The 24,520-nt window shown below is 41.9% G+C and overlaps 1 protein-coding gene across 1 annotated transcript in view; it reads right to left on the bottom strand.

Annotated features, from left to right (window-relative positions):
* Nucleotides 1-2,362: 2,362 nt before the first annotated feature.
* GPR50 (G protein-coupled receptor 50) overlaps nucleotides 2,363-24,520 on the bottom strand; it is a 74,683-nt gene continuing 52,525 nt past the window's right edge. Inside the window, exon 2 of the mRNA XM_048865081.2 lies at nucleotides 2,363-7,224. Within this exon, the coding sequence (XP_048721038.2) occupies nucleotides 6,356-7,224 (869 nt within the window). The 3' untranslated portion in view covers nucleotides 2,363-6,355. The remainder of the gene's footprint in view (nucleotides 7,225-24,520) is intronic.

The following is a 24,520-nucleotide window of genomic DNA, read 5'->3' on the forward strand; positions in this document are numbered from 1 at the left end:
ACAGAAAATTCTTTCCTGGGTAACTCAGATCCCACTCCATCTAACGTCCCATCACAGGCCACTAGGCCTATTTATCATGAATATTTAATTACCAAAATCATGTTATCCCATCATACCATCTCCTCCATAAACTTATCGAGTTTTATCTTAAAGCCAGATAGATCTTTTGCCCCCACTGCTTCCCTTGGAAGGCTATTCCAAAAGTTCACTCCTCTGATGGTTAGAAACCTTCATCTAATTTCAAGTCTAAACTTACTGGTGGCCAGTTTATATCCATTTTTTCTTGTGTTCACATTGGTACTGAGATTAAATAATTCCTCTCCCTCTCCGGTACTTATCCCTCTGATATATAGAGGGCAATCATATCTCCCCTCAAGCTTCTTTTAGTTACGCTAAACAAGCAAAGCTCCTTGAGTCTCCTTTCATAAGACAAGTTTTCCATTCCTCGGATCATCCTAGTAGCCCTTCTCTGTACCTGTTCCAGTTTGAATTCATCCTTCTTAAACATGGGAGACCAGAACTGCACACAGTCTGGGGTTGTTAATACACTACACCCGGCCCCACTCAGCCCACTCATGGTCTGGAGTTCTCAAAATATGTTCTCTCACCCCTTATCAAAATTACACTACAATTAGCTTAAAAACTTGAAAACTTTGTTTGTATATTACGGTAATCGTTAAAAAAAAATCTATGTTAATAAATACATAGGTTTGATGAAACAAAGTAGTGGTACTTATATGCCTGTGCTTAATTTGTGTTTTTGATAATTTGCCTTCTAAAAAATAAATCTTGCCCGTCTCACACCCCCAGAAAGGGCATCTCGCACCCCCAGGGGGTGTGTGCATCCCAGGTTAAGAACCACTGCACTACACTGATAAGATCAGCATTTTAATTTAATTTCAAATGAAGCTTCTTAAACATTTTAAAAACCTTGTTTACTTTACATACGACAATAGTTTAGTTACATAATATATAGATTTATAGAGAGAGACCTTCTAAAAATGTTAAAATGTATTACTGGCATGTAAAACCTTAAATTAAAGTGAATAAACGAAGACTCGGCACACCACTTCTGAAAGGTTGCCAACCCCTGATCTAAACCATCCCTGACAGCTGTTTGTCTAACCTGTTCTTAAACCCCTCCACCCTCCCTATGAGGTAGATTCCACAACCTTCCTAGGTAATTTGTTCCGATGTTTATCTACCCTTACAGTTAGGAAGGTTTTCCAAATGTCTAACCTAAATCTCCCTTGCTGCAATTTAAGCCCATTATTTCTTGTCCTGTCCTCAGTGGATAATGAGAACAATTTATCACCCCACCTTTTATGTACTTGAAGACTTATGTCCTCCCCTCAGTCTTCTCTTCTCCAGACTAAACAAAACCCAATTTTTTTTTCCAATCCTTCCTTGCAGGTCATGTTTTCTCGACCTTTAATCATTTTTGTTGCTCTCCTCTGGACTTTCTCCAATTCGTGCACATCTTTCCCTGAAGCGTGATGTACAGAACTGGCCACAGTACTCTAGTTGAGACCATATCAGTGCTGGGTAGAGTGGAAGAATTACTTCTCATGTCTTGCCCACACACGGCTGCTAATACATCCCAGAGTGATGCATACAGAAACCATGAAATAATTTTTAATTCAATAAAAGAAATAGCATTATTTTTAGAGATTTTAACAGAAGTCAGGGATGCCAGCATGCTTACAGGCAGAAAGATCAGTTTACACTGATAATTTAATAATCCTGCCTAACTATACAGGACTCCTGTGTAAGACCTCACTAGTGATTTAATAACCTAGTGTATGAATGCCTGTTTTCACATCCAGAAGGATAGTGAATATTCATTTACTGCATGGAGAACACACTGGTCTAAATCCCAACTCTGAAAAAATCTGTCAGTAGCACAATTTATAGTCTGCTTCTGCTATTTTATAAAAGAGTTCCTCTGCACCATTGCAGCCATATTGATAATTTTATAGAGTATCTCTCAGGAGAGGACAAGAAATGGGTAATAAAGAGATGTAGACGGCATCCCACAACTAGATGACAAACACACATGGCAAAGGGCCCCAGAGCCATCCCAGTCAATAGTAGTTCTGAGCAAGGGAGTTCCCCCCCCCACTTATGAATGAGACATCATTGCATAACGATTCCTGTTCCCCAACATCCTCCTGTATTGAAGGTGGACTTGGACCATAACCAGGGATCTGAAGACATTCCCCAGATTTTTGGGTGTTCTAATTCCAGACTGGAATTTCGCAGTCAAGGCTCATGTACGTCCTGGAAAAATTCAGTTCCCACTTTTAACCAGTTGTACCTGCTCATATCAATCTGCTTTCTAGTCATAACCAAAAGCCAAGGAGTCATTTCAGATATTTATTTCAAAAAACATATTTGCTAAAAAATAACAAACAATCCAATGTTATATTACAGTTTTGATAGATAAAGGGAACAAATACTTTTCTTAATGAACAGCAATAGATCAGCAAAGTGAAGAATTCTTAGCCAAATGGTGAAATGGAAACACTGTATAGAGTTGTATATAAATACCTCAACTACATTCTTCTTAAATAGATTAAACATTCATTGGCATCATCAAATGGCAAGAGATTCATCTCCCTTCACGGCAATAAATTCTCTCACTCATGGCTACTATGGCAATTTTAAAATTATGGCCCAAATTCAGTATTCAGGGACACCAGGGTTAATCCAGAGTAAATGGTTTATTACTGGCGTAAGGGAGATCCCAATATGACCTTCACGTTCCAAGGCTCAAGGCCAGATCCACAGTTGACACAGCTCCTTTTAAGCTGTGGGATCACTTTCAAAACCCCACTTTGGATTCCAATAGGGAAACACAGACTTTTCCTCAGGATCCCCAATTTAAGATCCATTTCCCTTTTCTCCAGTAAACAAATGTTAACAAATAAGCTCCTGGCACCCAGTTAGCAGTCTCTTCTAGGCTGCCATAACCAGAAATTCAAACAAGGAACTCCTTCTTGGGGCACTCTTAAATGAATTTAATATGAGAGTCAATCTATACTTCCAAGCACCCTCGGCATCATGGCACCAGGTTCTCCCCTCAAAGCTGAACTCTCCATTTTTAACCTGCTTTATGTTGCAGACATCAACTTCAGTGCAGCTTGGCTCAAGGTCCCAACCACGGCTGCTACCTCACCGTGGTCATTTACAGGCAACCTTAACTTACACTGAGACACGCAAAGTGCTTCTGAAATGATTGCACTACAGTGACGTTTACATTTTGTAGGATACGCTAAGTTCCTTTAAGGGACCCAATCCCACTCTTATGGGGCAGGATCAGACCCTGTGTTCGTCAGGTGCTGCCCAGGTGATTAAAGGACCTGCAGTTGCAGTGCAGTAGATACCTACCATGTCCCCATACGGCCCTGAGTACCTGCAGCTCTCAGTGACCTCACTGTGAGCTGAGGGTGCTCAATGGCTGCAGCAAGAATATTGTACTGTCACATTGTCTAGTTCACGTCAGCAGTAACTGTTCTCGATGCATAGGAGTATGCCACCTCTAATTCCTACAGCCCAGGCCTGGAGTGCTGTTCCACCGAGGCAGTTTGGGCTCCATAACGCAGTCCTGTTGCTACAGGACTAGATCAGATATCCCAAGCAGTCAAATCTTGGGAGTGTCTTTGGCGTTAAAAAGTTCTATTCTGACTTTGACTGGCTGTTATTTCTGATGAGTTTCGAATAAGACATAATGCAAAATGCAAGATTTAGAAAAAAACAAAACAAAACACATGGCCTTCACTGAACATTCTGTTACAAAGAGAAAGAATCCAGGAGATCAAATCTCAGTAGTGGGGCACAGAGAATTGGAGACATTTGGCAAATTTTAAAGGATTCCATACGCTTGTCTTAGTAAACGAAATATGCTCCTTTTTAAGGATATTATTTTCAAATGTGATTCTAATGAACAACTAATTGCAAACCAGTTGAAACGATAATCACAGCGCAACAGAACTTGCTGTGCGAGTACAACTTGAACTGTCAACCCTGTGGTTACGAATTCCTTGGTGCTTTTTGCATCCAAGTTTGACTCAATGTTTTTTGTTTGCATAGAACAATATAAATCCATTCAGATGGGTATTGTTTGAAGCGAAAAGGACCAATTCCCACATCAGATACCCTTATTTGGCCATACTCTGAAGAGCCAAAGGCCAATTTTTAAAAACATGACTCAGTTTAGCTCCTATTATGAGATAATTGTATCAAGTATTTAAAACACAATTATCATGTGAAGTGGCTGAGACAGAGTCTGAAAATGTGCAGTACCACATTGTCATAGCCCCCTGTAAATACAATTTGTATTGCAATAAGCCAAGCCACAGAACAGCTGCTTACACCGTATTGCTTATTTAGGAGATGTGTTGTGTACATTGTTTTGGACTTCGTCCCTCAACGGACAACTTCTCCCAAGTCCTCTCCCTGACAGAATTCAGTGGGAGCTATGTTCAGCAACTCTCAGAAAGCATTCAGGGTATCTACAGACGCAGGTGGGCATCTAGTGGGATTTTCAGAAGGGCGTAAGCAGGTTAAGCTCCCTACTCCCATTAACGTCAATGGGAATGAAGTGCTTAACCTGCTTAAGTGCTTTTGAAAATCCCACTAGGCACCCGTCTCCATTAGGTGCCTAAATCTTTGAAAAATCTTGGCCTTTGTGCCTCAGAGGATCAGACCTGTGGGCCAAATCCTGCTCCCACTGACATGAATGGCAAAAAATATATATTTCACTAATGCAGAATTGGGTCCTTTCTTTGACAAGAGACCAGGTCACATCCTTCTCTCTCTATTTATGTGACTAGTCTCATTGGGCTAAACTGCCATAAGGGACAGATACTGCCCCCATCAATATCAACAGCGTAGCTCCCATTGACGTCAACAGGAGCAGGCTCAGTGTCGCTGTTACACCCATGTAAAGCCAGCCTAATTCTACTGGTATGAACTGAAGCACACCCTATAACTGACAGCAGAGTTTTTCCCCATTGATTTAATGGGACTGCTTGAGAGCAGGAGTAGTTCACTTTTTGTTCTGCTACCAGTTTTTTTAAAAGACCTCTCAAGAAGGAACTCAATTTGGTCTAAGGGTAAAAAAAAATAAAAAAAAAATTCACATTTACAGACAAAGCCCTCCACCAATTAAAGAAGCCTCAACTCTGCCCACTGTGCATATATTTCGCCTGTAACACGGACCTACACGATACTGCAGTGCATTGACAGCAACCACAAAGGGGCAGAGCTCGGGCTTTAAATGAGTATGTTCCCGCTCTTTTTCGGGGCGTGTAAATATTTTTACTTAGCTTCCACATCCCCATTTATATATTGTGACTCTGTGCAAGAGTAAAAAGAAGGAAAAAACTCTCCACTTGCCTTTTTCATTGCATTCATGTAATGGGCACACGCAATGAGACATATTTGGGATGAACGTTCCCTTTTCTTTCTGCCTTTGTCTGCAAGTGCAAATATTATTTTCACTGAATTCTCCTTTCTATTTATTTATTAAAAGTTGGCATCTGAATTAAAAGGATGGGATTCTGCTACAGTTCATTACATTCACATGACAGGGACTTCTGAGAGATGTTTGGAATGAATGCAGGCCGTTACTGAATATTGCCTAAAATTAGAATTAGGCTCGGAACCTCTTTCTGCAATTAGATTAGGTCGCTTGTTGTATTCTTATTCACGGCCTGGAAAAGGAAGTGCAAGTGTACTCAACATCTGTATAGATTCAATCAAAAACAGTGCTTTTGCCTTGCCTTGCATCTCATGCTGGCTAGTTACTAAACCCTAAAGAGACAGTGGAAGCCATCATGCCCATATTATGTGACCACTGACTAATCCTACTAATCTAAAAAAGGTACAAAGTTAGTCATGCAGTTTATAGCTCAGATCTTGTACGTTTGGTTCAGCATTACTTAATGCTAAAAGGATGGAATTAGAAAAAATATTCAAAATAGAGGGCTAATTTTGCCAGGTCTTATAGTTTCAACTACAACTGCATCTACATGCGCTTTGAATGCTTAGGTACTAACCATCTGTGAGAAGCAGTGTGGCAAGTGCATCAAAGTCACCTAGGCACGTGGTGAAAAATGGCATAGAAAAAATAAAGCCTGTGGGTTCCATCCTGGAAATCCTTACTCAAAGCTGTACTTCCGTGAGTGAGTAAGGCACTCAGACACCATGTGTAGGAACAGACCCAGTTCTCGGATGAGTAAATCCTGGCGGTATTGGGCCCCGTGATATCAGCTTTTAAATGTACAGGTAGAAAAGCTTTTGCATTCTATATACACAACTGTACCCCAGAATACACAGCATTGCTCTGATTTCATAAGTGTATTTCGGCTTGGTGGTTGTTGTTTGTTACAGCTGGGGAGGGCTTGCTTTTCAGTCCCTCCGTCCCACCTTTCGACACGTCGATGAACAGCAACCTCGGAGCCCATAGAGTCAGTAGTATTCTTTTGTACTCCTTTCGGAAATTCTGATTGAGAAGCCCGTATATCATAGCATTGAGACAGCTGTTAAAATAGGCCATGAAGTAGCTCAGGACAAAGAGCCATTCTGGAATTTTTGGCACTACTTCCGAAGGATTAATAGAGACAGCAAGACCAATGAAGTTTAACGGCCCCCAGCACACGGCAAAGAGGACAAAAACCACAAACATGGTCAAAAAATTCCGAACATCAGCCGCTCTTAGCTTCTGCCTGGATTCTTGTCTTACCCGCTGCTTGACTTGAATCACCAAAATCCAAATCCGTAGGTAACAGAATGACACTATAGACAGGGGGACTATAAAATGAACCACCACCACTGTTATGGTGTATGATGTACTTACAGTCTGGGCAAAGGTGCAGGAATAAATCCGGGGATCATATCGCAGGGATCCAACAAAAAAGTTTGGCACAACTGCCACCACGGTCAGTATCCAGGTCAGGCAAAGACAGCAGCAGGTGTTCTTCAGGTTGAAGAGTTTATCGTACCACAGGCCGTGGCAGATGTAGCAGTATCTGTTGATTGCTATGGCTGTAATGTTAAAAATGGACCCAATGACACTCAAGCCCATGAGGAACCCACTGATTTGGCAGTGCATGTTTCCCAGTGTCCATCCATTATGGAAAATGGCACTCAAGATGAGAGGATAAGGGTACACCGCTACTACTAGGTCCGCTACAGATAGACTGACGACAAAGAGGTTACCTACAAAAAAGGGAGAAGAGAGATGGTGACAGGTTAGCATAGGTTTATATACATCTATAGCAAAAATACGAACTCCAGTTTGTTTTGTGAATGCCAGTTTGATTGTAAAATGGTTCTGGGCCTTCACCTTGGCCCTGTAGCCTCCCCATCTTGAGCTGAAAACCTCAGGTGGTGTCAGGAGAAGTTTCTGCAGCCAGCGGAAGGCTAACAAAGGAAAGCGATCAAGGCTCATTAACCTGGATGTTCTTCCATTCAAATAGAAACCCCTTAAGCACATAAGCTAGCTACTTAACTACTACAAAAAATAAAACAAAAAAACTACTTTTCCCAGGTGGGCTTTTAACCAAGCAACAGATCACTTGATGCCGATAGGGGTGATCACCTGACAAAGGGGATTGCAACATTACGAAAAGGAGTCACTCCAGCATAGAGGGTGGGGAGCACGCCAGGACCAGAGGCGACAAGGAGGAATACTGGACCACTTGGAAAAGACATTGACCACATGCCAAAGGGCTCCTGGATTAGTGATGAAACAGACAGGGATTGCAGGCAGGTTTTGTTGTTTTTTGTGGCTCTGTATAGCCCTTGTGCTGTCTAAGAGTAAAATGTGTGTGTGTGTGTTTACAAATTCCTGTGCAGAGTCTGTGTGTCCTTTGCTTTCACTGCCACACAGTCCCCAAAGGGAGAAACTACACCAGAGGGTCCACAGTTTCAGTGAAACTCTAGGAGAGTTCAACAGCTACTGCAGAGGCTTGGGAGAGCTGGTGCTTGTACTGTGGGGTCCCCACTACCAAGAGGGGTATCAGACATGCGGTCTGTACCTGGAGCGTGCCTACTGGCCCAGAGCCAGAAACTAAAATCTGCCCAGCCCTAGCAAACCAGGAGCATGTGGGACCCAAGGTTTGGGGCCAGTACAGTAGCTTGGAGAAAGTTCACCAGGAAGAATTCTTTAGGGTTGTAACAGACACAACTGAGTTAGCACTGCATGCACGTACTGGGTGTCTTCAACAGAGCAGCCGTGAATAAAAAAAAAAGTAATAATCATAGATCATTAAACTCCTCTCTTTACATTCAATAGTGAGAAAGAGACGCTTCTGATCCTGAGGATTTTCCCATCAAAATTCTCATACGAACATTAATATTTTGTTCATACAGCACCTAGCACAGTGGGGCCATGTCCCTCAGAGCTACTGTTATGCAAAGAATAATTAACATGGACAGGCCAATCTCTCAGCTACACCAGTGTAAATCCAGAGTAACACCACTGAAGTTAGCGGAGCTACATTGGATTTACACTGAAAGGAGAACTAATTAGCCTTACAAAACATTGTTATTCGCCATTCATTCTGAACCCTCCGTATGATAACGGGTTCATCACGAGACCTCACTTTTCTGAGTTACAGGGAAATCTTCAAGCTCCCTCTATTTTCCTCCCCAGAGAAAGGTTTCTAAGCCCATACAAGGGCTCTCTGATTCTAACCTCAAAGGTGTAACATACAGCCCTGACAGCAGAGAACTTGGGAAGATATTAAATGCTAAGGTTAATGCTGGGCCAATCCCCATCCCAGTCTTCTGTGAATCTCTTGCAGCTGCAATGGGAAATGTGAACACTCACAAGAATCTGATCTTAGAAATAAAAAAAAAGTGAATGCATGTTGGTTTGCCTGCATGGTGGTTTTAAGTGACAAGGTGAAACCTACACTTGCTTATGGATTGAATTTTCCTCTTAAGAAGGGATCTTGCTTGGTTAAGAATCTTTCCCATTTTTATGCTTATTCTGGGTGGAATCCCACAATTGCTTAGATACAGTATTTTCTTATGATCCTGGATTGCAGTTGCAAGAACCTCCACTATGGCACATCAGCAATGTTTGAAGCCAGGACCACCTGAACAGACGTCTACTGCTTGAGCTAGCAGCCATAGAAGACCACCAGCTCATGTGAACTAGAAACTAGAAGGGGATGTGACCTACAGTCTATAGGCCTGTTACACAGCATTATATATGGTAAGATACAAGTGAATTGAGATGAACCCTTTGTGCCGTCTTCACATAGTTTGTTTGCCAGCTCAGAACTCTTGAGGTTCAATTGGACTATTTTACTAAAGCTTCTCTCTGCCACAGTCTGGGTTGTACCTTCCTCCTGACTGAAATGTTATCCCCCTTTCTTCTGAAAATACTCTGGTTCCAATTAATTCTTTGTCTTGCAGACATTGCCATCTATGCGTTCTATGAAGGAATAAAGGAAGAGAGCTGTATAACCTGTCCTGCAGAACAGCCACTATAATGCAGCAGAGAGAGGAAGCTAGTCAGCAACTGATAGCACCTGCCCAATGTATGAAGGGTCTGCCTACTGCCTTGCCAATAGAAGCATGAACCACAAAGTAAATATACAGGTGTCTGGAAAAGATCTGAAAAGAAAAAAGCAGCAGTGGTGAGGAAGGAAGGAAGGTGGGCAGGACTGAAGATAGGGACAAGAGCTCCAAAAAAAGAGCGGCTTTTGGAGACTAACCCCTTTGGGTTTGTCTACACATGGAATTTTTCTGGAATAGTTATTGTACTTTAAATCTGAATTACCTTTCGGGTGTAGACAATTCCTGAGACTCCAACACCAGTTGTCTTCTTCCTTTCAAAACAGAAGCACCTCCAGTGTCAGACTGGGCAGATCACAAAGCCGTGCTTAGTCAAGAACGTGACCAGGTGCAGGCTGAGTTCAGCAGGGGGACAAGAGGATGAAATGTCACATTGGGGGGGAGGAGGAGGAAGAGGTGGGATTCACACTTTATCATGTGCTACAAAGTTTAGGGAAAATCTGCAAGGTGTAGAAGCAACAAAGGGAAGAAATAATCCAATGAAGACAAAAAATGAGCAGAGTCCGTCATAAATGCCAAACTTTTTGCAAGAAGCTTTTCAAAATTATTGTTGACGTTTCCCAAGAAATAAAAGTTTAAATAAAGTTTCTCACTAAAATTTGTTATAAAAAAACCTCTGAGAAATTCTACTTTTGCTATTTAGTAAAAAAATAAAATTCCAAGGAAACAAAATATTTGTATTCATTGAAAAGCCATTTTTCATTTTAAAAGTTATGAGAATAGAAACAAGTCGCACCTTAGAGACTAACCAATTTATTTGAGCATAAGCTTTCGTGAGCTACAGCTCCTGTAGCTCACGAAAGCTTATGCTCAAATAAATTGGTTAGTCTCTAAGGTGCCACAAGTATTCCTTTTCTTTTTGCGAATACAGACTAACACGGCTGCTACTCTGAAACCTGAGAATAGGAAACAGCGAAAACACATTAAACCAAAATGAACTGTAAAATTACAGGGGTTCTCTTCCAAAGCATCAGCTTCACTGCACAATGGGTATTTCACACCCGTTTCAGACCTTTAGCATCACTTAAGTATACATAGAAGTAACAGAGATATTAGAAGCCAGGGAGAGACAAGTCATACTACCAGTGATCCTGACAAAGAATTCATGGCTGAGCTAGTACAGTCTTCCATGGCAGTTGGGATAACCCTCTGTCTAGATATCCCCTACCTGAGCTGGCATGTCAACAGGCTTGACCGCAAACCCACCAAAAGTCAAGAGAAAAAGACTTCCATTGACATCAATGGGCTTTGAATCAGGCACCAAATCATTTTGCAGACCCCTGGAGAAGTGGTGGCACCAGGCTCTGAATTTTGCTCAAATCTGCTCACAAAATTGGGGTGGTTGAGTAAAAGGGGAATCAAATTAGAGACAAAATTAGATGAAGACATGAAGTTCCCAGAAAGGGGAAGGGGTGAGTTATTTGATTGTGTTGTGTATTGGAACATACAAGAATGTTTGTTATTCGGATAGTGGTTTCTTTGTGTGTCACTATGAGCACCTGGGTTGGGAGAAGGAGAGAGGGCTTTATTAGAAATAAGGTTTAAAATGATAAAGATATCCCCTGTATACTGAGAAACCCTTACTCAACCAAGTAGCCCCAGTGAAGTTAAGCCTTCCACCCTAATTTCTAAAGGAGCACTCATGATGCGAGTGTAATTTTGCAGAATCAAAAGGTAGAACCTCAGCTGGTGGAAATGGCCATTACTCCATTTGCATCAACACAGCGACATCAGTTTACACCAGCTGAGGATCTGGGCCTTAAAATGTCAAACACAAAGAGCCCTACAACACTTATGCAAGCAGTCCTACTGAGTCCAACAGGATTGCTCGCATGAATAAGAACTTCTCCTGCAAGAAGAAGGGGCCTTAGCAGGATGGGGCCTCAGCCTGAAAATCCTTACTCACATGAGTCGTGTTTATTTGCACAAGCAGTCTCCTTAACATCAAAGGCACTGTTCGTGTGGTCAGGCACTCACTGAAGTCAATGGGCAGGATGCTGATTTCTTCCTTACCTTATAGTAAATGAGATCAGAATCTAGCTCTCTGAGGCTGCTCAGGAAAGTACAGGTATGTAAGATGGGGCTGCCAGTCTGTACAGACTTCTAATTTATAAAGCTCCATTTAATATTAAAGGTAACCTAGAGTGATCACACAGTTGTCACAATAGAATCCTTTTACAATTTTCCCCCTTTAAGAATCCTGCCTGCAAATAATACATTTATATCTTCCTAGCAGGAACTTCCTTTTTATATATCTGTCCTTGTCTCCGTGGGTCCCTGGCGGATTTTGCTAGCCTCAGAGGCTCACTGTGACCCTCCATGTAACCCTTCTCTCTCTAGAGACAAGGGTCACAGTCTACTGAGCCATTTTCACCATAAGCCAGAGAGGGAGGTGAGGAGAATCTATCCTCCCTTGCACAGTCTTTGTTGTCTCCCAGTCTCACTGATTAATTGGGGGGGGGTACAAAGGGGGGAGCCCAGGCCCGCCCTCTACTCCGGGCTCCAGCCCAGGGACCCTAATAGTATCAGCTATGGTAGGTGACCTTTTAGAAACATGACACATACAATTCCCTGGGCTACTTCTCCACAGCAGCCCCCACTTCCTCAAGCTCCACTTCACCCTTACCTCAGGGCCTCCTTCCCTGTGCCTGATAAGGTGTGTACTACTCAGTCTCTCCAACAGCACAACTTCCTCCCACAGCTCCTAACATCCACCCCCACCTGACTAACTGGGAGGCTTTTAACTAGTTTCAGCCAGTCCCTGATTGGCTTCAGGTGTCCCAATCAACCTAGCCTTCTCCCTGCCTTCTGGAAAGTTCTTAATTGGCCCCAGGTGTCTTAATTGACCTGGAGCAGCTGCATTTAACTTATCCTGGTACCAGGGATTTGTTTAGCCTGGAGCTAATGTATCTATCTCCCACTACTTTTCTATAGCCATCTGGCCTTGCCCCATCACAATTGGTTTTGACTGTCATCTAATATAAACAGAAGTTATTGCTTCTCTTTATGCCAGAAATCCAAACAGCTATTAAATTAGGGTTAATATGGGGACGGTATAATACAAGCCACACTTCAGTTCTTTTAAAGTTGCAGTTTCGATCCAGGGGCCCAATATTTGAAAGTCTTCTTTGGCAATCTCTGTCTGCATTCCTAAAGCTGCACTCAACTTCCATACAAATGTGCATCATTTTCATCAGAGAATAAATGACCATCAAAATACAAATAAGCATTGTATTTTCACGGTTTGCCTTGATGGATTAATAGAAAATACTTGATGTTTGAGTTCTAATTATGGAGCTCTCTCTTTTCCTTACAATTACAGAGGCAATAGTCCTGGGCCATGGATCCACATTTGGCCCTCTGGCTGCATCATAGGAATCCCTGATTTAAATGCTGGATGGAAAAAAAAAACCTCACATCCACCCACTTAGGAGGAACTGACATTCTCTAAACTGTCTCTGTTCGATACACCTGAACAAGTCAGATGAAAGGCAAGTAATTACCTTGTCCTTTTTTGTCCATACAAAGCTCTGCTCACACACACACACACAGCCTCCACATTCCTTCATCAAGGAAATTGAAATATTAGAAAATTATGTTAGACTGAGGATAAAAAAAGTTAGGATAGATAGATAGATTAGATACCAAGGCCAGAAGGGATCGTTGTGATCAGTCTGACCTGACAGGCCATAGAACTTCCCCAAAATAATTCCTAGAGCAGATCTTTTAGAAAAACATCCAGTCCCGATTTAAAAATTGTAACTTGATGGAGAATCCACCACGACCCATGCTAAATTGTTCCAATGGTTAATAACTCTCACCAGTAAATTTGCGTCTTATTTCAAATCCGAACTTATCTAGCTACAACTTCCAGCCATTGGGTCGTGTTATACCTTTTCCTGCTAGATTGAAGGGCCCCTTATTAGATATTTGTTCCCCATGTATGTACAGACTGTAATCAAGTCATCCTTAACCTTCTCTTTCTTAAGCTAAATAGACTGAACTCCTTGGGTCTATAGCTATAAGGCATGTTTTCTAATCTAATTTTTTGTGCCTCTTCTTTGAACTCCCTCCAATTTATCAACATCTTTCTTGAATTCTGGGCACCAGAACTGGACACAGTATTCCTGCAGCAGTTGCACCAGTATGAACTACAGGGGTAAAATAACCTCTCTGTTCCTTGTCCAGATTCCCATTTATGAGTCCCAGGATTACATTAGCTCTTTGGGCCAAAACATCACACTGGGAGCTCATGTTTAGCTCATTATCCACCGCAACCCCAAATCTTTTGCAGAGTCACTGCTTCCCAAGATTGAGTCCCCTATCCTGTAAGTATGACCTACATTCTTTGTCCTTAAATGTATACATTTAGCCATATTAAAATGCCTATTATTTGCAGCTTGAAAGAAATGGTGGTGTTATCTACCAACAATTCTATTCTTTCCACACACAAACCTGGCAGCAAACTTTGAAGCGTCCTATTTGATGTGTTTTTCTTTTATTTAACTTCCATGATAAAAGCAAAACACCGATAAATTACTGGCAACTTGTTAGCTCGAGATCAAATTCATTTGTTTATTTCATTTTTTATCATAACCAGAACAACTAAAGATATGTCCCAGCAGGCACAAAAGTCTATGCTGGTAAAAACACACCAAGACACACAATGACAAAGCTAAAGGTTTCTGGGGGTGATTGATTTGACAATCTCGACTACTGTCACATAATCAAAAGCATTTTAAACAATAAGCTTCCGCTCTCAGATTGTACAGAAAAATAGAAACACGTTTTGGAAGAAATATAAATAAGAAGTAAGGCTAAAAGACCAACAGAAAGAGGCAAATCTAAGGCTTGGCAAACAATTTCACTGGCCATCACTATGAAGGAGGCTTATTATAACCTAACGCAAGGTTTTTAACCTATCAAAGCTTGTGTAAGCTGCAAAAAGGAAACAAATTAAATGTTTGCCCCCAAGCAAACTATAAGGTCATAAAAGCTTTGTTCAGCACATGACAACAATCTCTTCATTAGCTTTGATATTCCCCCTCCCTCAATGTTTTTAACTAGCCTTTTGATGCATGTTCACTTATATGTCACTGACCTCCATTCTACTGACACAACAGATCAGTTCTCTAAAGTAAAGGAAAATTCATACAAATAGCTTCCAGAAAGCTACATTAGCGCTCCTCTTTCATATTCTACAGACAGCACACAGCACTAATGCTCTGTGGTAGTAACTGTCAGCTATGATGTATTGGGTTAGTAATGGAAATACTCTAGTATTATTTGGGCCTCACGCTGCAAGCCCTTACTGTAGTTAGGGTTGCCAGGCGGTCGGTTTTCGACTGGAATGCCTGGTCGAAAAGGGACTCTGGAGGCTCCAGTCGGCAACACCCACCGGGCCGCTAAAAGTCCGGATGGTGGTGTCATGGGGACCCAGGGCCAACGCAGTCTCACTGCCTGCCCTAGCTCTGCGCAGATCCCAGAAGTGGCCACCTCGTCCTTGTGGCCCTTAAGAGCATGGGCGGCCAGAGCCCCAGTGCTGGATCCACAGGTCCCATTGGCCAGGAACTGCAGCCAATGGGAGCTGCGGAGGCAGCACCTGTGGCTGCGAGACAGTGCATGGAGCCTCCCTGGCCACCCATGCGCCTAGGGGCTGCACTGCAGGGACCTGGTGGCCACTCCCTAGTAGCTGTGGTAAGCACTGCCTGGACCCTGCACCCCCTCCCACACCCCAATCCTCTCATCCCACCCCAGATCCTGCACCTAGACAGAGTCCTCACCTCCTCCTCCACACCTGAACCCCCTGCCTCAGTATGGAGCCCTCTACCACACCCTGAACTCCTCATTTGTGGCCCGCACCAGCCTGAACACCCAAAACCCCTCATCCTCGGCCCCACCCCAGAGCCCTCACTCCCAGCGGGAGCCTGCAGCCCCTCCTGCACCCCAAACCCCACATCCCCAGCCCCAACCCAGAGCCTGCACCCCCAGCCGGAGTCCTCATCCTCCCCCCTGCCCCCGAACCCTAACCCCAACCCCTTTCCCCAGCCTGGTGAAAATGAGTGAGGGCGGGGGAGAGCAAGCAACAGAGGGAGGAGGGGATGGAGCGAGTGGGGCAGGGCAGGTGTGTTCAGTTTTGTGCCATTCAAAAAGTGGCAACCCTAACTGTAGTGTGTAGGCCTTGCATCATTACATCAGGCCTGGTCTACACTGAAAACTTCTATTGTTATAGGTATGTTGGCCAGGGTTTGAAAAAAAAAAACCAAAAAACAAAAAAACCCACACACTCCCTCAGTGACAGAGCTATAACCACAAAATCCCCAGAAGAGTGCTTCTGTGGGCACAATGTTGTTCAGGGAGGTTGTGCTCCTACACCGGTAGAAAAACTATCAGTACACACTGCATCTACCATAGGGGGCTCTGCCAGCATAGCTATGTCGACATAGGCTCCACAAGGTAGCTATAGCCTCGGCGGAGCTAACGATTCATTTGAACCCCCTTGAGTAAGGGGGTTTTAGGAACAGTCCTTCGATAATGGGACTAGGATCAATTCCATTATCACATACAAATATAGCGTTTTAAGAACACTGCTATAACGTACATGGTGCGGGTGGACGACACTGAGCAAATTAAATAGAAGCAAGTGAAAAGCCTATGTAAGGCAAGCTAATTCCATATTCCACAAATGCTTGTTCAGTACTATAGCTGCACATTTAAGTAGTCAATAAAAAAAAATCAATTCTCTGAGGTTATTGTTACATCAGGATTTAGGTTAGGATAAAGTGTAGTTTCTTGTTGCTGAACAGGAAATGTAAATGACCTGCCAAATGTTCCAGAATTCTGGCTGTGCAGTGTAAAATGATACAGAGATAATGAACGGACAGTAAAGAAAAAATCTCATAATGGTCTATGCATCTGTGGGAGGTAAGATTAAAGGAAATGGAACTATCTGAATTCAAGGACACAGTGAAGGTCCTTCCAAATAAGAAAGTTTAATGCTGATACTCCAGGTTAATTCAAAGTTTTCCTTTCCCGCAGTGAAGGGCCTTTGAGATATGTTGGAATAATTCAAAAGTCATTGAATGGCTGGAGTCAATAGGTGTTCTTCTATGGGTATGCTTTGAGATACCTGCTGCTTCAGAGCTTTTTCCTCACTTTAATGACCATTCCTTAAAGATGGAACTATCAATGCTGCTTCCTGCACCAAATGAATGCAGGTTTGGTCCCCCTCTAACTGAGTGCGCTGCTTCTGGAATGAAGTTGTACTACACCATCAGAAAGCCTGCAGTGCTAAGTCTGAATTTCTACCTGGGCTTCTGGGATGGCCATACATGGTGTCACTTTTTCCATGGTGACTGTTGTCATCCTTAACTGTTCTCTCCAATATATCAGACACTGACCGGCTGCCAGCCTGTTATTTAATATTAAATGTAATGGTAAGGAGTATATATTTCTAGGGAGTAATAAAAGCTCTCACTGTATACTGTGGAAGCCTATTAATTTCTACCAAGCACTTGGGTCTGATTAAAGTTTACCTCTTATATCCTGTGTATTACACTGCTTAGCTGCTGGGGGGGGGGGGGGTGTGAATCTGTTACACTACTAAATTCATGGTTTGCTCTCGGATTTTAGACTTATTCTTAGTTCAGGTCTGTTTAATTCTGTTGCTCTTAAACAAGATTTGAACCAGATCCTCGACTGCTATAATTCAGCATAACTACAAATCAGAGCTGAGCATCTAGTCCAATTATTTGCAATGGGTATACTCAAAAGATTCATTACTTCATTTTGGCTAAAACGACCAAATTTAAAGTGCTTTTCCAAATCCTACCCCTTCGAGTCTGCACTGCTGGGCTAGGAAATACTGCGAGGACAAGTCTGCTCACAAGATTTCCAATGTGTCTCACATTGCATCCCATAAAGCTGGAAAGACGGGTTTTTTCCATGGGTCACCAACACTTCGGCTCATCATCTCAGGTTGTCAAGGTTCCTTCCCCACTCTGAACTCTAGGGTACAGATGTAGGGACCTGCATGAAAACCTCCTAAGCTTACTTTTACCAGCTTAGATTAAAACTTCCCCAAGGTACAAACTATTTTACCTTTTGCCCTTGGACTTTATTGCTGCCACCACCAAACGTCTAACCGGTATATTACTGGGAAAGAGCCCCTTTGGAAACGTCTTTCCCCCCAAAATCCTCCCTTACCTTACACCCCCTTTCCTGGGGAAGGTTTGATAAAAAATCCTCACCAATTTGCATAGGTGAACACAGACCCAAACCCTTGGATCTTAAGTACAATGAAAAAGCATTCAGGTTCCTAAAAGAAGAATTTTAATAAAGTAAAAAGAATCTGTTCTGTCCCCAGCAAAAGCATCACACTGACAGAGAGAGCGGCTTTGTTTCTCCCTCCCCCCAGCTTTTGAAAGTATCTTGTCTCCTCATTGGTCATTTTGGTCAGGTGCCAGCAAGGTTATCCTAGCTTCTTAACCCTTTACAGGTGAAAGGGTTTTTCCTCTGGCCAGGAGGGATTTTAAAGGTGTTTACCCTTCCCTTTATATTTATGACACAAGTGCATTATGGAAATTCAGAGATTTGCATGAATGAAAATATATAGTTACACTACCCCATCTTTAAATCATCCAAAAAGGCTCAGTTCACCCTTGATTCATGTACGGAGCAACAGTCTGGGTAATTTCTTATTTTCATGTTAAGGCCAGAAGGGACTATTAGATCATGCAGATTGACCTCCTGTGTGAACAGAGAAATTCACCCAGTTACTCCTGTATTGAACCCAATGACTTGCGCTGGGGTAAAGCATATCTCACAGAAAGCCATCCAGTCTGGATCTGAAATCTCAAAGGGTGAAAAATCCACCACTTAGTAGAAGTTCACATTTTTATATGAACTGGTTCACCCATCACTAATAATTATCCTTCGTGCATTTAAGGTTTAGATTATTTTTTTTAATTTAAAATCTGCTATTTTTCTTTTCAGTTGGCCAGTTTTGTTTTACCCTCCATTCTGAAGTAATGTCTGAACTCAATTTAAGAGATGTAATAGTGCTCTTCAGCTATTGCTGCTGGTTAAAGTGCATTTCTAGTCTGAAAAGTGACCACATGCCGGTATCAGCTTTCTGCTGAACAGGTCTTTAACCAGTGTGAATCCAAAGGCAGAGCTGAATTTGTAGCCAACTTTAGTGACAAAAATAATGCTTAACTGTTCCTGTTAGCTCTGCAGAGCAAACAACTAACAAAAAAGGGAGCCGAATGCTCTTCCTTCTTCTGCATCTTTAAGAAACTTTGTATCAAGCATCAGGCCCAATCAACTACATGCATAGAAATCCTCTGTAGGCAATGAATGTTGCACAGTTGTAACCAAAGGCTTAATTTAACCTGCAGGACCTATAATATTAGCCATGATTCTCTCCAGTCCAAGTTGTTTGCAGGGCTGGCAGTGGGAGATGGCGGAGTATCATGGAGTTTACAAACCCCACACGGAACCTAGGTAGAAGAGAGGGAGAGAGCGCGCGTCTTCCCCGCCCACAGGAAGCCAGGCTGATCGCGCTGCAGCATAGGAGCCAGAACTGCCAGTCATGGAGACAAGCCCCCACAGATGGGACCAATAAGGAAAACACGCCCAGCTATAAAGGAAAGAGAGCAGGAGAGAAGGGGAAGCAGACGGGCCTGGGACAGCAGAGGGACAATAGCCCTATCTCAGGCTGTTTTCAAGTAACCAAATGGGAGATAAGGAAGACAGTAAGCCCAGAGCTTAGGGGCTGAATAATTATTTTATGTTAAATTGATGGACTGGTCTACTCTGAGTTAAACAGAGGAGAGCCAGTTTGGCAAAAGTAGGCCACCCAAAAGGGACTATGCATGGAACCCTCGACAACGGGAAACTTCTTTTTGCTTGTAAGCTGAGCAGGTTTTATATGGAAATCGTAGATACAAAAAAATGGAACCCCAGATGTCTTTATTCCAGAGCTTCTTGGAAGAGCACAGCCATACTGTCATTGATTCTGCACAGACCCTTATTGGTCCAAGAGAGATCATTACAAAAAATACATTTTTTGAGCAGAGCAGCTAGTAATTTTGAGTTTGAGTAATTGTTCTGACTCTGATCTTAAAGACAGCTGGCTGGTCTGAGCAGCATTCAAAGTCTATAGCTGGTGATCATTCATGGTTCCCAGTTTGGATGATAGGCAATGGAAGGTTCAGCTAGATGTGAGAAAACACAACTGTCTCAGGAAGTTAATATAAATTTATCAGAATACTTTGTGTAGCATGCACTTCAAGCACTCATCCAAGCCTGCTTCTTTGCCACCATGTAATGTATTAGTTGCTTTTGCCTTCCCACTGATACTATACTAATCAGATTCAACTTTCCTATTAACATACAAACTTGTGTCTTGCAAGGTATCTTCAAGAGTGAGAGTAATAAAATAGTATCAGACAAGAGCGAATCTGGCGAGGGTTGTGCTTTGGTCATAAGGTATAAAGGCCACAGTTTGGGATAATACTGAAGAACATTTAAATGCTGTTCTGAATTGGGGCTTCAATTATTAATGTGGCCTCAGGAAAGACCTCTGCCATTGTCACCTTATAATGTTTGCACTAAACTGTGCCATGGTTGTATCTGACACTATGTCCAACAAGCACAAAGGGTTTGGTACCAAAACAAGACAGCCACCACATTTAAGCAGAATTTCTCTTTTAGATGAAAAGTTAACATGTGAAATAAATTACCAAGAGCTACAATGTGGGGAGATGAAGAGGAACAACAATTTAAGTGGCATTAGTTGAAAGAGAAAAGAGTGTTGTTGGATACTACTCCTGAGTCCAATAATAGATGGTCCTACACATCCCTGTCTGGCCTCTTTCCATTCTAAGAAGTTCCCATGTTCCTATTACTCATGACCATTATAAATAGAGTACACTGGAAATTATTGGCTGTGGAGTGGGCATGCATGTGCATTTTAGAGAGGATAACATAACAGTAGTAGTGGTACAGACTGCTAACTACCTACTAGGAAAGGGTTTTAGCTAGGAGCCTTCCTTTATACATTTTAAATTTTGCAAATAAGGTCTACTCCTTGAGAGTTAGAATCTATCTCAAGTATACTACTGTAAATCAGTAATAAACTCACTGAAGGATTTACTCTTCATTTACACTAGAAAACTCAAGGTCTGCCCCATAAAACTGCCAGGGAAACAGTGTTCAAGGGCTTGACCCTGCAAACTCCCCATTCACGAGAGTATTCCTTAATCGTGCTTTTAAGCACAATTTACATGAGTGACAGTGTCATGATCAGACCCTACAGAGAAGAATGTGGTCACAGTATACATTGGAAATAAAGAAAGCCATCATGAAGTATGCTACCACTCCAATTCCAGAGGAGTTACAGTGTGAATAGGTCTCAATTCACATTCCACAAGCACATGAACATTTACCATCGCATCATATCCGAGTCACACTGCGTTTGTCTTGAATGTTTATCTAATTCAGAAACGTTAACATAAAAATTCCTTCTTCATTTTAGCCACTTTAAACACAACAGCGTAATTTATGAGCTCAAACACTGCATCAGGTAAGTGCTGTATAAAATAACTGGTAAGGAGGGGCCAGCAGGGGATCTATGTCCTTCTGAGCCATATTCCTCACCCTCAGATTTTCTTCAAGGCCACTACTCTGGAGTTGTGCACTCAGACTTCACATTTGGCAGAGGAAGTTTGTACCACAGCCTCACGAGGTCTCTGCTAATTCAGATCCTACACCTGCGCTACCATGTCAAGAGTGCCATTCAGATGTCACCTGAACAGTCTGGGTTTTGACTGATCTATTTGGTGGCCAAGTGAAGGCAGCGTTCTTCAGGGCTTGGGGGCAGTTAGCAAGGCTGAGGCCAATACATACCACATCCCAGTGAGCAGGTGCCTGAAAGGAGGTCTGCATAATAATTCCTTGGTGGAAATCTCAGAAGTCCTCTTCCTCCATTTTTGCATCTAACCTCTCTACAGACTGTAAAATATTTTAAACTCCAAGCTCATGCTTCTCTCCAAGCAAGGCAGAAACTGAGATACAGCCTCATGACCCTGAACACTTCAAAAATATTGAAGCAGTTTTGAAGTTTGAAGTTGTTTTGGGGACCTCAGTTAGGGTCTCTCTCCCCCACTAAATATGCACCCAGCTCCCCATTGACGTGACTGGTGAATAGGTTTATAACAAACAGATCAGTTTACATGCATCTGACGAAGTGGGTATTCACCCACGAAAGCTTATGTTCCAATAAGTCTGTTAGTCTATAAGGTGTCACAGGTCTTTGCTGCTTAAACAGATCAGTGTTTATCACAATATTTATTTACTATGTTCTTGGTATATATATTCCACATAATGGACATCATTTCTGGCCAAAAGTGTACAGCCTTGTGTGAGAATTAGTTCTGTCCCCAGTCACTAAGCAATGGAAGAGAAGGGTGTGGAAAGCAGCATTAAAGAGGGGGAAAAGGAAACAAGTACTCATAAGGAAGTGGGGATGGAGAAAGGAAGCTAAGGCCCCATTTGACCATAAAGCCATCCTGAGCATGGAAAGGAGGGTCTGATTCTATGCAGAGCTCAGAAGGGTGGGTCTAAAATCACCAGCAACATTGGAGAACCTGAGGTGCTCAAGAGAATAATATTGCAACATAGAAAAAGACCCAGGGACAGAGAAGAGAAAATAACTGAAAAGAAGAAAAGAGACACAGTTAGACAATAGCCTGTATAGGTACAATGATATTATTTCACATACATTATAGATAAAGCAGAGGTGGGTTTGCTCAAAACAGGCTTCTCTAATTTTTCTAATTTAAAAGGTGTACTGGGCTACATCCTAATGTAACTCCCCTGATTTCCAAACCTGATTTTCCACATACAATTAAGTCTGGTTGACATTTCCCTTCCCCTCCCCAACCCACCCCAAAAAAGAAAGATGGCCTCTTCCCTTCTCCCCCATGCCCAACAAAAAAGTCTAAAATTTTCCACCAAAACCTTTTAGAAGTTTTATTTTTTGACAAAACTGGAAAATAACCCCCCAAAAACTGTACATTTTTCATAATTTTTCCTTTATTCCACTCCACATGCTCTCTCCTCCTTCCCTCCTCCCTTCAGAGGCAAAGTGGAACAAAGTTCCAAAAGAAGCTTGTGGAAATTTTGCATTGTTTATTTATGAAATCTGGAGAGGGGGAGGGAAGAAGAGGACTTCAATATTTTTCATTAAAGAACGTTTTCCATTTTGGGGCCAGTACAACTTTTAACCCTGCTTAGGCACCGACACCTGGGCAAACTGGATGCAAAACTACCATTCTAACAGACTTTTCCACCAGTGCAAAGTGACTATCAGGTGCCAGGCAATGGAGAATCAGGTCCATTACCTTGAGAGCCATAAATCATTAATTCAGTTGTTACACTAGATATTAATTTGGCCAATTTGTATTGGCACTACCCCATAAAGCCAAAAAACATACAGCTAGTGGAAACCAGCATAGAACATCTTGAAATTGTTATGTGCACTTAAAGGCCTTAAACTATTTCACCGTTAACCAGCCACAACAGAAACTTCATGATTAAAATGTTGTATAGACAATGATTGAATTTATCATGCCAAATCCTTTCAGGAGAAAGGGCGACAAATTAATAGCGGTTAGATTTAAATCTGTGGAACAAATAATGTTGGAAGTTTTCCACAACACTGAGTCATATTTTATTAAAATATTAATTAATAAGTGCACCCTGGGTGCATAATATGCTTTATGTAGGATTTCAAAGCCTACTGCAATCATTGCAAGATCTTCTGTATGCATCAACAGGCATCCAAGGAAATGTAAATCAGAAGGAAAATGAAATGCCAAATATATTATTATGTATGCTAAGAGTCATACTCCTGGGGCTTTAATTTGAGAGACATTCAAATTAAGATTTAAATTATTCTCTACTGTGCCATTTTCAGATTTGAAATAGCTTAAAACTAGAAATGGATCAGCACCAGAACCTTGCATCCCAACCCCCACCGCCAAAGTTTGAAAATGTTTCAAATCCAGATAGATATTCTGCTGTTGGAGTCCTTCTCTACTTGAGTATGCAAATCTTGATAAGAAAAGATAAAACCAGGAGTATGGACAAGATATACAATACCTGATTTACAGATTCATATGGCTTATGATTCTTGTAGAACTGATTCTGATCTGTTATACTGGTTTATACGCAGGCTGGGATTCTCAATGGAGCATAAGTGAGTTAGGCAACCAATTCCCACTGTATATCAATGGGATCTGGGTACCTACCTAAAACTAGGAGGAAAATTTTTGGACGAAACTTTTTGTGGTGCAAAATGCTAAATCGGCAACAAAATGTTTTGCAAATTAGTGTTGATTTCACTGTTCATGTCAAACAAAACAATTCCCCCCCAAAATTAAGTTTCATTTCAACCTTTTCTAAACATATTTTGATTTTTCAGTTTGAAAAAAAAACTTGTTTCAAAATTTCCTTTAGTTTTATGTAAAAATGGAACAAATCAAAAACTACAAATGTGTGGATTGTGTCAAAAGGAAGTGTTTTCTTCACCCCCAAAACAAGGGTTTTTTCCCAAAATTGCCATCTAACTGAAAAAAGTCCATTTGCACAGCTCTCCATCTCACTCCCTTTCTTAGAAAATTACAGACCTCGTCTATTTCCACTGACACCAGCGGTATTAGTCCAGATGCACAGCAGCAGAACAGAGCAAAATCTAGGCTTCTGGCATAAAAAAGAAGGACTATACAATGCAGTGTTACCTTATACACATACTTACAGCTCTAAAATACTGAAACACACCATGGAGCCGATTCCTTTCCCACAGTAACTCCAAGGTCTTTGGAGAAACTGCAACTATTTATTCAAACGTTATCCACTTTAT

The sequence above is a fragment of the Caretta caretta genome, chromosome 9 (genome assembly GCF_965140235.1).
Source record: "Caretta caretta isolate rCarCar2 chromosome 9, rCarCar1.hap1, whole genome shotgun sequence".
NCBI lineage: Eukaryota > Metazoa > Chordata > Testudines > Cheloniidae > Caretta > Caretta caretta.